At 44.0% G+C, this 12544-nt stretch overlaps 1 protein-coding gene across 2 annotated transcripts in view; it reads right to left on the minus strand.

Moving 5' to 3' along the window:
- Positions 1–12544, minus strand: part of TDRD7 (tudor domain containing 7) — a 121429-nt gene that overhangs the window by 12366 nt on the left and 96519 nt on the right. For both annotated transcript variants that reach the window (XM_073549740.1, XM_073549739.1), the window contains exons 15-16: positions 8657–9138; positions 1139–1299 (exon numbers count right to left, since the gene is read on the minus strand). In XM_073549740.1, the coding sequence (XP_073405841.1) occupies positions 1139–1299; positions 8657–9138 (643 nt within the window). The remainder of the gene's footprint in view (positions 1–1138; positions 1300–8656; positions 9139–12544) is intronic.

Below are 12544 nucleotides of genomic sequence, written 5' to 3' on the forward strand. Positions count from 1 at the left end.
GTCCCAGTAGGGATTACGGCGTATTCTACTCTGTCAATAGACGCCTCTTGGACCATTCGGCATCGGTGTTAGCAGAATAGGCCTGCAAAGCTGTGATTGGGTCAAGCTCGCATACCTTTCAAAAAACTCTCTCACATGCATTTTCAAGTCACAGCAGATGCAGCGCTTGGCAGGCGCTTGCTGCAACCGGCAGTACCACATCTGTAGGCCAGTCGTACATGGGGTATTAGCAGTTGTATTGCTCCCCATCCAGGGACTGCTTTAGGACGTCCCATGGTCCTGTGTCCCCCAATGAGGCGTAGGAGAAATAGGGATTTGTGTGTACTCACCGTAGAATCCTTTTCTCTGAGCCAATCATTGGGGGACACAGCACCCACCCTGATTGCCTATTGGCTTATTGCTTCGTTTTAAGTTTTGACATAATTGATGGTTATTGTTATTTGTTTAAGATCTCCTACTGCTTTGTTATCGAACTGGTTCAATCTCAGCCTGTGGGCGGGTGTATACTGCAGAAGAGGAGATAACTTTTCTGTGTTTCACTTAGTGTCCTCCTAGTGGCAAGCAGCATAACACCCATGGTCCTGTGTCCCCCAATGATTGACTCGGAGAAAAGGATTTTACTGTGAGTACACAAAAATCCTTATTTTGCCATTTAGTCTGAAGACTGCATGCTGTAGGGGTTAAAACACATTTCAGACATGCCACTTTGCTCATTAAGCTTTGTTTACCTGCAATGATTGTTTTAGCACCAGGAGATTATCATTGCTGGGACTTGCTGGCAATAGAACACTGGTCCAACACGCCCCCTTCTGTGATAGGGAGCTCACTGTTTCTAGATATTGTATATACACAGCTTGGTGTGGGCGAGATCAGCTTTATTCTAAACCTAAAAGCTCCAATTGTGTGAGAACGGCTGCACCCAGTAATCTAAGACACATCGCTGGATTACGCTTCTCTTTGCCTACATTATGCTGCTTTCAGATAAAGTAGCAAAAACCTGCTGACTGATTCCCTTTAAAAGAAATTGTTTAAGCAGAAACACCAGTGGCAGCTATACACATTGTAGACACCAACAATACAATGCTTCTGATCCCCATTTCTCAGCTAAATTAAAGATTACATAAGGCAAACTGCTTACCTGCTAGCTGACTTGTTACAGCCTGAAATGGTAACTGTCTGAATTTATCCATCAGAGGCAGGATTTGTCTTGAATTCACAAGCTCATGACGGCCGTAGTCAAGCTCATACACAGATACAAGACCATTTGTAAGGATTCCTCTCAAAAGAACCCTGTACCACCTATATATATAAAAAAAAAAAAAAAAGACTCATTTATAAAACGTAAAATATGTTCTATATTCCAGACTCCTAATAACCACTGTAAATACACGGATGCTAGAACTTCTATTTAGCCAGCTAAACACTGATATCTGTTCTCTGTCTGGATGCACGTGAGGGAATTTTCAACTTTAATAAAAAACATATTACAGGTTCTCCACCTGCATTTTCTGTAGCCTTCCTCACACACTATACATCACATGCAGTGCAGTCTATGAGGAAGGCTGCACTAACAGGAGGAGAACCCAGATTATTAAAAGGGGCTGTGCCACTAGCAAAATGTTGTTTAAATGATAGATATTTAAAAATTAAGAATTTTCACAATTGGAGGTGCTGTAGCGGCTAGTTGACATTAGCAGTTTGTTTTAATTGCACATAAGTTATAGAGGAAAGGCAGGATAAAGTGAATATTATTATTATTATTTATTGTTATAGCGCCATTTATTCCATGGCGCTTTACATGTGAGGGGGGTATACATAAAAACAAGTACAATAATCTTAAACAATACAAGTCATAACTGGTACAGGAGGAGAGAGGACCCTGCCCGCGAGGGCTCACAATCTTCAAGGGATGGGTGATAATACAGTAGGCGAGGGTAGAGCTGGTCGTGCAGCGGTTTGGTCGATCGGTGGTTACTGCAGGTTATAGGCTTGTCGGAAGAGGTGGGTCTTCAGGCTCTTTTTGAAGGTTTCGATGGTAGGTGAGAGTCTGATATGTTGTGGTAGAGAGTTCCAGAGTAGGGGTGATGCACGAGAGAAATCTTGTATGCGATTGTGGGAAGAGGAGATAAGAGGGGAGTAGAGAAGGAGATCTTGTGAGGATCGGAGGTTGCGTGCAGGAAAGTACCGGGAGACGAGGTCACAGATGTATGGAGGAGACAAGTTGTGGATGGCTTTGTATGTCATGGTTAGGGTTTTGTAATGGAGTCTCTGGGCAATTGGGAGCCAGTGAAGGGATTGACAGAGGGGAGAAGCTGGGGAATAGCGGGGGGACAGGTGGATTAGCCGGGCAGCAGAGTTTAGAATAGATTGGAGGGGTGCGAGAGTGTTTGAGGGGAGGCCGCAGAGCATGAGGTTGCAGTAGTCAAGGCGAGAGATGATGAGGGCATGGACTAGGGTTTTTGCAGATTCTTGGGTGAGGAATGAACGGATGCGTGAAATATTTTTGAGTTGAAGTCGGCAGGAAGTGGAAAGGGTTTGGATATGTGGTTTGAAGGAGAGATCAGCATCAAGGATTACTCCGAGGCAGCGAGCTTGTGGGACTGGGGAGAGTGGGCAGTCATTTACTGTAATTGATAGGTTCGTAGGGGGGGTCACGTGAGATGGGGGAAAGATGATGAATTCTGTTTTGTCCATGTTGAGTTTCAGATATCTAGTGGAGAAGAAGGATGAAATAGTGGACAGACATTGAGGGATTCTGGTTAGTAGGGAGGTGATATCTGGTCCAGAGATGTAGATCTGTGTGTCATCAGCATAAAGATGATACTGAAAGCCATGAGATTCTATGAGCTGTCCCAGGCCAAAGGTGTAAATAGAGAACAGCAGGGGCCCTAGGACTGAACCTTGTGGGACTCCGACAGATAGGGGGCGAGGTGAGGAGGTGGTGTGTGAGTGGGAGACGCTGAATGTCCGGTCTGTTAGGTATGATGAGATCCAGGAGAGGGCCAAGTCTGTGATGCCGAGGGATGAGCGGGTCTGTAATAATAGGGAATGGTCCACTGTGTCAAAGGCAGCCGACAGGTCCAGGAGGAGGAGGACAGAGTAGTGTCGCTTGCTCTTGGCAGTTAAGAGGTTATTGGTGACCTTAGTAAGGGCAGTTTCAGTGGAGTGGTGTGACCGGAAGCCAGATTGTAAGCGGTCGAAGAGGGAGCAAGAAGAGAGATGGGAGGACAGTTCAAGGTAGACGTGTTGTTCCAGTAGCTTGGAGGCGTATGGGAGAAGTGATATAGGGCGATAGCTAGATGCAGAGGATGGGTCAAGAGAGGGCTTTTTGAGGATAGGTGTGATGGAGGCATGTTTAAAGCTTGAGGGGAAAACACCAGTTGTTAGTGATAGGTTGAAGAGATGGGTTAGGGTTGGGATGAAGACTGTGGTGAGGTTTGGGATGAAGTGGGATGGGATCGGGTCGAGTGCACAGGTGGTGAGATGTGATCTTGAGAGTAGAGTGGAGAGTCGATCTTCTGTAATGGTGGAGAAGTTGGTTTTGAAGGTGGAGGGCTGGGAAGTCGGGAGGAAGGGCTCTGGGGGTTGTTGACCAAAACTGTCCCTGATGTTATCAATTTTCTGCTTGAAAAATTAGGCAAAGTCTTCAGCTGAGATGAGTGGGGAGGGAGGAGGTGCTGGGGGGCGGAGGAGAGAATTGAAGGTGTTGAATAACTGTTTAGGGTTGTGAGACAGGGAGGATATGAGAGATGAGAAGTAGGTTTGTTTAGCTGTGGCGAGTGTGGTCTTGAAAGTAGTGAGGGACTGTTTGAATGCGATGAAATGCTCGTTGGAGTGGGATCTTTTCCATCTGCGCTCAGCAGCCCTGGAAGCTCGCCTCAGCTCTTTGGTCAGGCTGGTGTGCCAGGGCTGTCTGTTGATTTTGCGAGTTTTGGTATGTGTAAGTGGGGCAGCGGATTCCAAAGCTACAGCTATTGTGGTGTTATATAGAGCGGCAGCGTCATCCGCATTGTGTAAGGAACTTATATCTGTAAGAGGGAGGAGGGATTCGGAGAATGAGTGTAGGTCAAGGTGTTTAAGATTCCTGCGAGGGTGTGAAAGTTTGTGGGGTGGGGATTGTAGACATGGAGTGAAGAGGGAAGAGAATGTGAGCAGGTTGTGGTCAGAGAGAGGAAGAGGTGAGTTAGAGAGGTTAGATAGGGAGCAGAGGCGGGTGAAGATGAGGTCCAGTGTGTGGCCATCTTTGTGGGTGGCTGTAGAAGACCATTGAGTGAGGCCGAAGGAGGAAGTGAGAGATAGAAGTTTAGTGGCAGCTGAGAGGGAAGTGTCAATGGGGATGTTGAAGTCGCCCATGATGATAGTAGGGATGTCCGCGGAAAGGAAATGAAGTAACCAGGTGGTGAAGTGGTCAAAGAAGGTGGTGGCTGGCCCTGGGGGGCGGTAGATGACAGCCAGTTGGAGGTTGGAGGGGGAGTAGATGCGCACAGAGTGCACCTCAAAGGAAGGGAGGGTAACAGAGGGTGGCAGTGGGATTGGGGTGAAGGAGCAGGTATCTGACAGGAGAAAACCAACTCCTCCACCATGTTTGCTGCTGGGGCGGGGGGTGTGAGAAAGGTGGAAGCCGCCATACGGAAGTGCAGCAGGAGAGGCTGTGTCAGAAGGGGTGAGCCAGGTTTCGGTGATGGCGAGGAAGGAGAGTTTGGTAGTAACAAAAAGATCATGGATGTAGGAAAGCTTGTTGCAGACAGAGCGAGCGTTCCACAGAGCTCCTGTTAGTGGGAAGCGGGGGCTGGGTGAATGGGTATAAGGTTGGAGAGGTTACGGAAGGTTGTGATAGAGTGTGGATGGGAGGTAGAAATGACTGTGGGAATGTGGTGAGGAGGACCAGAATTTGGAGAGATATCACCAGCAGTGAGAAGGAGCAGAGAAAGTGTTACCAGGTGGGAGCAGGAGAGGGCATGAGGGGGCTGTCTGTGTTTGGAGACAGAGGATTGTATGTTAAGGAACAGTTTTGAGGCGGAGGTGAGGTGGATGGGGAGGATTGAAGAAGAGATGAACAGTTCCTTACTAGGAGTAGGGATTAGGGGAATTAGCAGAAAGTGAAGGATTATTGGGGTGAAAGTGAAAACAAACAGAAACATTGTTTACAGTGACTGTCCAGTTACCTTCAGTTCCCTTCTGGTTCTACTGATATGCTCTACTGATGTCGATGGCAGGGGTTCTGCCATATTGCTGATTTATATCACATTACTCATCTCTGCCATTTCCTTTGAAGTAGCATCATCAAGATGGGGACCTACCTGTGCACTACAGCGGGCTCAGCGGCAATACAAATTCTGAAAAAGCAGTGTATATGTCCAGCCACTAAGCTGGTAATGCAGCACTGGTTTGATTTTTGTTGAATTTGAGATGAGCGCAAATGTCCCCTACGAAAAGCCCATACCATCCATCACTACATAGATGAAACGTACAGGCAGAGTCATGCAATGCAAATCAATGGTGTGGGATAGCCTCAGCCAATAGCATCAGTAGAGGATATTCACTCAAGTTAATTGATTTGACTGGAGGCAGGATAAGTGAATATCCTCTACTGATGCCATTGGTAGGGGCTTTTCCACATTTTCGATTTGTATCACGTTACTCCTCCGTCTGTGAACCTTTGAGCTCATCCCAATAAATCACAACTGTGCTGTATAGTGACCTCAGTGGCCTGACCTATACGCTGCCATTTCAGTTTTTATGTTCAGCCACAGCTTGCTGTAGTGCACTGGTGCGATTTGTTGGGATGAGCCCATAGGTCCTCTACTATAACCCATACCCCATTGCCATCTAGATTAATGAACAGGCAGAGAGGACTACTGTGATACAAATCAGCAGAATGAAGAACCCATGTAGTAAAGTAAACAAGAGTACCTGTACATGATCGCGTTACACAGGACACATCAGGAGCACAATGATGAACTCCACAGTAGAGCAACCTTTTTTTTTTTTAAACATATCCAGTTTTTGAAGTGCTTAAATTTTCCAATATATATTGATATAATCAAAAGTGATGTTAATCCCTTAGTGACAGAACCAATTAACAGCTTAATGACCAGGCCAATATTAACAATTCTGACCACTGCCACTGAAGTTTATGAGGTTATAACTCAAACGCTTTAACAGATTCCGCTGATTCTGAGTGTTTTTTCGTGACATTTTACTTCATGTTAGTGGTAAAATTTCTTCGCTATGATTTGCGGTTATTTATGAAAAAATTTGAAATATGGCGAAAATTTTTAAAATGTTGCAATTTTCAAACTTAACTCGCTGATTTAAGGGCATAAAAATTATATCACACAAATTACCTAATAAATAACATTTTCAACATGTCTACTTTACATCAGCACAATTTTGGAAACAATTTTTTTTTTTTTACGAAGTTATAAGGGTTAAAAGTTGACCAGCCTATTTCTCATTTTTACAAGAAAATTTACAAAACCTTTTTCTTTTTTTTAGGGACCACATCACATTTGAAGTCACTTTGAGGGGTGTACATGACAGAAAATACCCAAAAGTGACACCATTCTAAAAACTGCACCCCTCAAGGTGCTCAAAACCACATTCAAGAAGTTTATTAACCCGTTACATGCATCACAGGAAGTGAAGCAATGTAAAAAGAAAAAATTAACATTTTTTTTTTACAAACATTTAACTTCAGAACCAATTTTTTTTTTAATTTTCACAAGTGTAAAAAGAGAAAATGAAACACAAAATTTGTTGTGCTGGAATTAAGATCGGACACCATGTCGCGTTTGGAGAGCCCCTGATGTGCCTAAACCCCCCACAAGTTACCCCATTTTGGTAACTAGACCACTCAAGGAACTTATCTAGATGTATGGTGAGCATTTTGAACCCCCTAGTGCTTCACAGAAGTTTATAAACTAAAGCCATAAAAATAAAAAACGATAGTTTTTCCACAAAAATGATCTTTTCACCGCCAAATTTTTACTTTCACAAGTGTAGCAGGAAAAATTGGACCACAAACGTTTTTGTGCAATTTATCCTGAGTGCGCTGGTACCCCATATGTGGTGGGAGAACCACTGTTTGGGCACACATCGGAGCTAGGAAGGGAAGTAGTGACGTTTTGGAATGCAGACTTTGATAAAATGGTCTGCGGACGTCATGTTGCGTTTGCAGAGCACTTTGAACCCCCAAGTGCTTCATAAAAGTTTATAACGCAGAGCTGTGAAAATAAAAAAAAATCATTTTTTTTTTTTCACAAAAATGACTTTTTAGCCCCATTTTTTTTATTTTCCCAAGGGTAACAGGAGAAATTAGACCCCTAAGTTGTTGTGCAATTTGTCCTGAGTGCGCTGATGCCCCATATGTGGGGGTAAACCACTGTTTGGGCGCACGGCAGAGCTCAGAAGGGAGGGAGCACCGTTTGACTTTTTGAACGCAAAATTGGCTGGAATCAATGGTGGCGCCATGTCGCGTTTTGAGACCCCCTGATGTACCTAAACAGTGGTACACACTCCTAACCCTAATCTCAACCCTAACCACAACCCTAACCCCATCCCTAACCCCAATCCCATCCCCAACCCTAACTCCAACCCCAAACCTAGAACACACCTAACCCCAACACACCCCTAACCACCAACCTAACCCTAATCCCAACCCTAGCCACAACCCTAACTTTAGCCACAACCCTAACCCTAATTTTAGCCCAACTCACTTTAGCCCAACTCTAATCATAATGGGGAAATGGAGCCAAATATATTTTCTTTATTGGATTATTGTTCCCAACTGGGGGGGGTGAAAAATCTCATTGTTGCCAGGTGCCGGCCAGCAGAACTCGGTGGGCGCACTGCGCATGCGCCCGCCATTTTCTCACTGGAAGAAGATACCGGTGGCAGTCGGAGGGGGATCGGGGACCCTATTTCTCTCTCCTCTGATGTGCGATCACATCAGAGGAGAAATTAAATGACAAATCGTTTTTTGTTTTTTTTTTGTGGTTGCCGTTATACCATTAATAATGGCGATCGCAACACCGACTCAACTCATGTTCTCTGGGGGTCTCTGCTTCCCTCGGCAGCAGAGACCCCGGAGAAATTCCGATTCTGGGGGACACTATACACGTTTTCCACAGCGCCGTGGTATAAATACCCTTAGCTGCTGCTGTTAAAAGGCGTATCGGCGGTCAGTGAGGGGTTAAAGATAACCACACCCCAAAAAAAAAAAAATCCCCCAAAATCTGCTTAAAACAAAGTTGACCTCCATTTTAATAAGGGAAGTAAGGGGGTGGGGGGAGGTCTCAGTTATTTTAATTTCTTATCTTTTAGCCAGAGTGAAAAAAGTGTAATGTATTGTAGGTCCACAACAAAAGCATAAATAGCCCATTTTTTATGGAAATTAAGTAGCTCTTCATTTACTCTGATTGCGCTACAGAGAAAGTGAACATTTACAACCATTTTTCCCTACAGGTTACAGCCATTCTCTGGAGGCTTCTGTAGAACAACACATTGTGATCAGTTTATTTTCAAGGAAACCTTTAAACAAGTGGGTATTGTCTAAACCTGATCATCCCCTTTATCTTATTTCCTGAACAAGCATCTTGATGCATTAAGAGGTCTTAACCTATAAGTAACAGAAATGCATTTACAAGGTACTTACTTTTTATCCACCTTTGCAGCATACAGTTTATTTTTCTCTAGATTCGGCTGCTTCTCTTCAGTGGTGCTGTAGTGTAAAAGCATTTCCTCCATAAGCACCTCTAACTTGTGCAATTCTTGCCAAGGTTGGAAGACAAAATGGCCAGGATGGCAAGCCACAGATACGAACACATCAATGTGTGCACCAGACCTGGGCAGAGGTAGAGGTGGCGGCAAATCTATGGAGGGGTTGCTGGTGCCCTGCTCTACAGCTTGTTTCTTGGTTACACCGCTTTGGTCCTTCCTGGTCACTGCTACTTGTGTTACAGCATCTCCTTGGGCTTTGGATAAGGTATCAGCAGTACTGGGCAATAAGCTCTTCTGCAGTTTCCAGACCTCTTCACTTATAATCTGGCGATTGATGCTACGTTCAGAATCAAGAGAGGCCCTTGACGTGAAGAGATGAATGTACAACATGCTTTTCGCTTCATCTATATTCACTACCTGTGAAAAGCAAAACAGTAACCATGACAGGACTCAAAATTAACATAAGATTTTCCTTTACTTATTCACTACAGGGACAACTAAGGCTTATTGAAAAAGGTTGAAAGGCTCACATATTTAACCTCTTTACCCTCGAGGGTGGTTTGCACGTTAATGACCGGGACAATTTTTAAAATTCTGACCACTGTCCCTTTATGAAGTAATAACTCTGGAACACTTCAACGGATCCCGCTGATTCGGAGAATGTTTTTTTGTGACATTGTACTTCACGTCAGTGGTAAAATATCTTCGATATAATTTGCGTTTGTGTAAAAAACAGAAATTTGGCAAAAATTTGGAAAATTTTGCAATTTTCAAACTTTGAATTTTTATGCCCTTAAAACAGAGAAATATGTCACGCAAATAGTTAATAAATAAAATTGCCCACATGCCTACTTTACATCAGCATAATTTTGTAAACATTTTTTTTTTTCGTTAGGAAGTTATAAGGGTTAAAAGTTGCCCAGGGATTTCTCATTTTTACAAGAAAATTTACAAAACAATTTTTTTTTTTTAGGGACCACCTCACATTTGAAGTCACTTTGAGGAATCTACCGGTATATAGCATAAAATACCCAGTGACACCATTCTAAAAACTGCACCCCTCAAGCTGATCAAAACCACATTCAAGAAGTTTATTAACCCCTTTACTCCCAAGGCTGGTTTGCACGTTCATGACTGGGCCAATTTTTACAATTCTGACCACTGTCCCTTCATGATCTAATAACTCTGGAACGCTTCCATGGGTCCCGGTGATTCTGACATTGTTTTCTCGCGACATATTGCACTTCATGACAGTGGTAAAATTTCTTTGATATGACTTGCGTTTGTGAAAAAAAAAATGGAAATTTGGCAAAAAATTTTAAAATTTCACAATATTACAACTTTGACTTTTTATGCTCTTAAATCACAGAGATACGGCACACAAAAAACTTAATTAACATTTCCCACATGGTTACTTTACATCAGCACAATTTGGGAAATTTTTTTTTGGGGGGAGGAAGTTACAAGGGTTAAAAGTTGACCAGCGATTTCTCATTTTTACAACACCATTTTATTTTTACGGACCACATCACATTTGAAGTCACTTTGAGGGGTCTATATGATAGAAAATACCCAAAAGTGACACCATTCTAAAAACTGCACCCCTCAAGGTGCTCAAAACCAGATTCAAGAAGTTTAATAACCCTTCAGGTGCTTCACAGAAATTTTTTGAATGTTTAAAAAAAAAAAAAAAAAAATGAACATTTAACTTTTTTCACAAAAAAATTACAATTACTTCAGGTTCAATTTTTTTATTTTACCAAGGGTAACAGGAGAAATTGGACAGGAAAAGTTATTGTGCAATTTGTCCTGAGTACGCCGATACCTGATATGTGGGGGGGAACCACTGTTTGGGCGCATGGCAGAGCTCTGAAGGGAAGGAGCACCGTTTGACTTTTTCACTGCAAAATTGGCTGGAATTCAGATCGGACGCCATGTCAAGTTTGGAGAGCTCCTGATGTGCCTAAACAGTGGAAACCCCCCATAGGTGACCCCATTTTGGAAACTAGCCCCCCCCCCCCAAGGAACTATGAACCACCAAGGGCTTCACAGAAGTTTATAACGTACAGCCGTACAATTAAAAAAGCATATTTTTTCCACAAAAATGATCTTTTCACCCCCAATTGTTATTTTCCCTTGCATTATGTGCAATCACATCAGAGGACAGAGAAATTAAATTGGAAATCAGACTTTTTTTTTTTTGCGGTTGCCGTTATTCCGTTATTAACAGCGATCGCAACACTGGGGTCGGTAAAAACCAACCCGAATCAAGTTCTCTGGGGTCTCAGCTACCCCCTGTAGCAGAGACTCCAGAGAAATTCTGACTCTGGGGGATGTTTTACACTTATTTCTCAGCGCCGTTAAAAAGTACCCTTAATCACCGCCATTAAGGGGCTAAAGATCAGGCCAGGGGCCAAAAGGCATAGTCAAGACTAGTCCGGTGCCACGCATGGCCAGCTTCTCCCAGCGCTTTTCCAGGTGGTTGACAGTTTCCCATGTGTGTATTTGGCAAGAGACTTGTCAATCACTTGGGAGATGGCGGGGAGAATCCGAAAGGTGGTGGCGCTGGATTAGTCTCATCTAACCCAATGGTCCTATATAATCATTTCACTCGCCAGCGTTTCAGAGAAAAATACACCTGGCTGAAATCGTGTAGCTATGCTCTGACTTGGGCAGCATATATCAGGTGACAGGTTCACTAATCCCTTTCCAGCATATGACGCACTGTTACCACGGACTTTGATGTGGGGTCAGGAACAGAACTTGCATCTTTCCCAGCACATGATGGCTGTGATATTGAGTCAATATCTGCCTCTAACAGCGGCATTTACAAAACGGAGGTAGGGATTGAGTCATTCCATGCGCTCATTGGCACCACCATGAAGTGAATGATGGGCGCCAAAGAGGTGCCATGGCAAACAAGGGTCAGCTGAGAACCTCCGAGCCTGTCGTGACCGTACTCCTGGCAATGCAAGCTTCTGGATGGTGTTCATAGGAGAGCGTGATTTTTGGTATGTAAAGTACTGTGCAGTAATGATGCACATAGCAGAAGCGATCGGATATTGGAAGATTGCAGGTTCAAATCCCTTACAGAAATTGACAAATACTGTGTGAAGTATAAGAAAAAGTTTTTGAAAAACCTATAAAAATTTTAAAAAAAGTGAGCTAAGAGACGATTAACCCCTTTCTGCCATATGACGTACTATCCCGTCCATGTGCCCTGGGACTTAATTCCCAGGGACGGGATAGTATGTCATAGCGATCAGCGGCGCCCACGTGGTGAGCGCCGCTGATCGCGGCCGGGTGTCAGCTGATTATCACAGCTGACACCCGGCACAATGTGTCTGGGGCGGTCACGGACCGCCCCGACACGTTAAGCCCTTGTACACCACGATCAAACACGATCGCGGTGTACCGGGGGTTAAATGGAAGCATCGGCAGGGAGGGGGCTCCCTCCGTGCATCCCTGAGCCCCCCACGGCAGCGCAATGTGCAGCGCTGCTGCGGGGGGCTCCTTCCCAGCAGGCCCCCGAATCCAAGATGGCGACGGGGACCTTCGGGGGCCTGTAGGGAGCTGGCTTCCTCAGTGCCTGCAAAGTGCAGGCATGAGGAAGTTTGCAGCAGTGCCTGTGACAGATTGCTGATCTGTCAGTGATCTGTGATGTGACAGATCAACGATCTGTCACAGGACAGTGATGTCCCAACTGGGACAATGTAATAAAGTTAAAAAAAAAAAAAAAAATCGTTAAATAAATTAGTAAAAAGAAAAAAAAAAAAATATTCCCCAATAAATTCATTTTTTGAAAAAAAAAACAAAACAATAA

This window comes from Dendrobates tinctorius, unplaced genomic scaffold, assembly GCF_039654945.1.
Source record: "Dendrobates tinctorius isolate UK_male_01 unplaced genomic scaffold, ASM3965494v1 ptg000160l, whole genome shotgun sequence".
NCBI classification, from domain to species: Eukaryota; Metazoa; Chordata; class Amphibia; order Anura; family Dendrobatidae; genus Dendrobates; species Dendrobates tinctorius.